Raw genomic sequence first — 3,974 nt, forward strand, 5'->3', positions numbered from 1 at the left:
GAATGGCTGTTGTTGAATTGAAATAAATAAATAATTAATGAGAAATATCATAGCTTCTAAGTTCAGTAAATTCACTTTAATTTTCAAGCATTGACGTATTTTTTTATAATATTTTTTTGTCAAAACAAATATTTAAATTATTATTTCGCAATAATTTGATAACCACATGTTAATACTTAATATTGATAATAATTTTTTTAATAAAATATTTCATTTATAAAAATTTTATTAATGAGTTATCTTACTATATAATATTGGGGTTCTATCCTTAGACTGCATCTCACTTCGAACAATCGAGTTAACAACCTCTGGTGGGTTCTGTAACTCAGCATAGCCACCTTGCATCGTATATTCATAGGGAGTGAGGGCAGCAGCCGCACTGTTAGCTTCCAGGGAGATTAGCTTAAATTCGACCGTCCAATTGTTTTGTAGCAGCTTCCGAATCCTCCGAACAATCATTGGATCTTGCCCTTGGTTTCGGAGGGTAACAAGCTTGATGGCTTCCGCGTTGCCCATTTCCACCATTAACCGGTTAACTCCCTGCTTCCAAGCTACCTGCATACCATCCAGTAGACCCCAAAGCTCCGTATGAAAAATCAAGCAATTTCTAATTTGCCGGCTATAGCCAGCGATCTAGGTACCTTCGTGGTTTCGGAGGATGCCTCCGCTAGCTGCCCTCATGGTCCTTTGATTAACTGCTCCACCGGTGTTGAGCCATGAGAACGCCAGAGCAGGAGGTCTCCTGGTTTGCTTATTGGTCGGGCGAACGGTATGAGGGCCACCGTTCACCGATCTAGAAGCGATAGAGATAGCCCAAACATGGGCACTTTGAATAATCGCCTCCGACGACCAGCTTTCTCCGTTGAATATGAGCGTGCATCGGTGCTTCCAAATCTTCCAAAGCATTACCCCGAACATATGCCCACATATAGGTGGCTCCAGTACAATCTTTATCATTAAGGTTCGATTTAATCCAATCAAAAAGGGAAAGGGTGAGAAAACTCCCTTTTCAATGTCTCGGAAGGATTTGCTTCCAAGTGGTTCTAGTGCTTGAGCATTTCCGGAGAACGTGAAGGATATTTTCATCGTGACCTCCACAAATCGTACAAGAAAGATCCCCCGATAAGCTTCGTCTAGTTCTCTCCACATTGTTCAAAAGCCAATTCCATAAGATAAGCCAAATGAAGTTCTTGATGCGTTGGGGACCATCTTGCCAAGCCAAATTCCAATCATTATTTGTTGGATCCCAAGCATCCCGATGAAGAGCCTGGTAAGCGGTTTTGACGGTGCACTGTTTCTTCCTTTGTAATCAATTTTTTTTTAAAGGGGATCAGTTGTCGGTTTAAATGAAGGACAACACACCCTACAAAGGATGAGTCCTCACCGTTTCATGAGTGAAAGGAAGTAGGTTAGGTAGTATTTTAAAATAAGGTTATTTCAGAAATATATATATATATATATATATAAGTTACATTATGCCTCTTATTTTTCTTTTGATGACTTAGATTTTTTAATTAAAATAAATGTTTAGTGTCTATTTCGTTATTATTTAATATTTTAATTATTAATTATTATTAAAAAAATATTATTTAATTAGGGTTTGAAACATTTTTTAAATTTTGTAAATTACTCAATTTTTAAACTTCATATCTCTAAATCACATATTTCACCGTTGAAACAACTACCAACTAAGTTTTTTATATCGTCAAATTCTCATCGATCGATTGTACATCACCATTCGAAATAGAATAATTATAATATCTAATAGCTAATTTCATTGCACGAAACATAAAATGACTATAAGATAATATTTATTCAGAAATGTTTCTTAATTATTGACAAAATATATATTCTCATAAATGGATCGAAGAAGACGGGTTGGAATAACCACCTTAAAATTTTTAAATTATCTTAAATTTTAATTTTGTTATTTTTTATTGGTAATTTGTGTTTACCCTTCTGTTCATTCATTTATAAAATTTTGTAAGTTCGCCCTCCAACTAAGACAAAATTATGTGTATGTCCTGTAAATATTTACAGATATAATCATTCAATAGATTCAAATTCTATTAATACTTAAAATTAAGGAAATTATCAAGTGAAATTGTCAATTACAGATTGTAAATGAGAGACGCTGAAAGGCGTGTCAAGTCTTTGTAATACTCTAGCTGGCGGTTTGGTTGAAAGACAGCTTGCCTAGTGGGGTTTTCGTGGCATAATTGGGCAAGAAAATGAAATATTATTTAATATACAAACAAGCTTTGATTATCTTATTATTATCGTGTATACTTAATATCATATGATTATTGATGGGTGTAACTATTATTTTAATGTTTCTATCATATGATCAAAGATTATATTGTCATAAAAAAATCATTAAGATTTCAATTTAAAGTAAATATTTATAAATTGATTTTGACTCTAGAAAAAGTGACATCTATAACAATAAATGAATAATGTTTCCACTGACCTTAACTTCATAAATAAAGTGACATTTATAATATTAATGCTTCTACCTATTAGGGCTGTAAATGAGACGAGACAGATCGCGAGCTACTCGAGATCGACTCGATTAAGGCTCGATAAATACTCGGATCCAATAGACTCGACTCGAGCTCGAGCTCGACTCGAGTTCTTAACGAGCCGAAACGAGCTACTCGATATTCGACTCGAAAAGTTCGTGAGCAGCTTGAAAAGTTCGTGAGCAGCTCGAAAAAATGTTATATTATAGTTTTAGATTTTTTAAAATTACATTATTAAAAATATATTAAAAATCCTAAAACCTAAACTCTAAACCCTTAATCCGATTATATGATAGGGGTTAAATTATGCACATGAAGGTAACATACAAATTATGCAAAATGATATTATGTGACTCCTAAATAAATCATCCGCATACTTATATAAACATATCAACATGCAAAATAAATATACACAACTAATTAAAGAAAATAATCCTAAACAGGGACAAAATTAAGAGAAACCTAAATGTGAGGACTAATTTAAGCTAAATATACTAACTTTAGAATGATGATTAAATTCACGTAAATGTTAAATTAAACTTGTTATCGACCGATACTAACTTGTTATCGGATTTCTTTTTCCAGTGTTCAATGTTTGGTTCCATCTTTGTTGAAAACATTTTGATGTTTCGATATAACAAATTAAATTAAAAGAATTTTAATTTTGAAAATGATTTTTCTAAGCATATTCGATATATTAATTCGAATATCAAAATATTACTCAAAGTATTTCAAAGTTCATTTTAAATCCTTACTAAAGTGTAAAATTAAGTTTTAATCTTAAAATAATTTCAAAACAATTTTACAAAGTATTTCGAACCGTTTCAAAGCCAAAAATTACAGTTTGTCCAGAGGGAACCGATTCCCCCCAAGGGGGTACCGATTCCCTCCTGAATAGTTTTGCTCCGAGAAATAACAATGTGCTCGGAGGGTACCAATTCCCCCCACGCTCCAAGCAGAAATATTAATTGTTTTCACACTTAAACGGCTCCAATAACTTCATTAATGATCCCCAACGTTCAAAAGTTATTCAATGTGTATTTAAACAAGCTTAGAAGCCATTGATCAACAACAAGAAACAACAAGCAACTAGAATCAAGAGAGAATCAAAGAGAAAGCATCAAACTTCAAGTTTGTGCATTTCAAGCCTATTTTTCATTCAATATTCATTTTGCTTTCAAGAACACTACTTGTACTCAATTGTATTCATTCTTGAGTGTTCTTTTCTTTGTTCTAGAATTGTGCAAACAATCTACCTTGTGATTTCCTTGTAAGTTGTAAGTTTGCAAATTTGTAATCTTCTCTTTGGGAAGAGTGTTCTCAAGAATTGGGGTATATTCTTGAGGGTGTTGTAAGGTTATCTCTTTGGCCTCAAAAGAAAGAACAAATTAGTGAATTTGTTCGAAAATCCTTAGTGTGGATAGCTAAGGTAGTGGACGTAGACTTTGATTG

The 3,974-nt window shown here is 33.1% G+C and overlaps 1 protein-coding gene across 1 annotated transcript; it reads right to left on the reverse strand.

Annotated features, from left to right (window-relative positions):
* Positions 1–262: 262 nt before the first annotated feature.
* Positions 263–1,387, reverse strand: LOC120182982. Its single transcript, XM_039187792.1, has 2 exons — positions 642–1,387; positions 263–555 (listed from the first exon to the last, which is right to left on the reverse strand). The coding sequence occupies exons 1-2, from the start codon at positions 1,147–1,149 to the stop codon at positions 533–535; spliced, it is 531 nt and encodes a 176-aa protein (XP_039043723.1). The 5' UTR covers positions 1,150–1,387; the 3' UTR covers positions 263–532.
* Between the last annotated feature and the right edge of the window lie 2,587 nt (positions 1,388–3,974).

The sequence above is a fragment of the Hibiscus syriacus genome, unplaced genomic scaffold (assembly GCF_006381635.1).
Source record: "Hibiscus syriacus cultivar Baekdansim isolate YM2019G1 unplaced genomic scaffold, ASM638163v2 tig00112738_pilon, whole genome shotgun sequence".
NCBI classification, from domain to species: Eukaryota; Viridiplantae; Streptophyta; class Magnoliopsida; order Malvales; family Malvaceae; genus Hibiscus; species Hibiscus syriacus.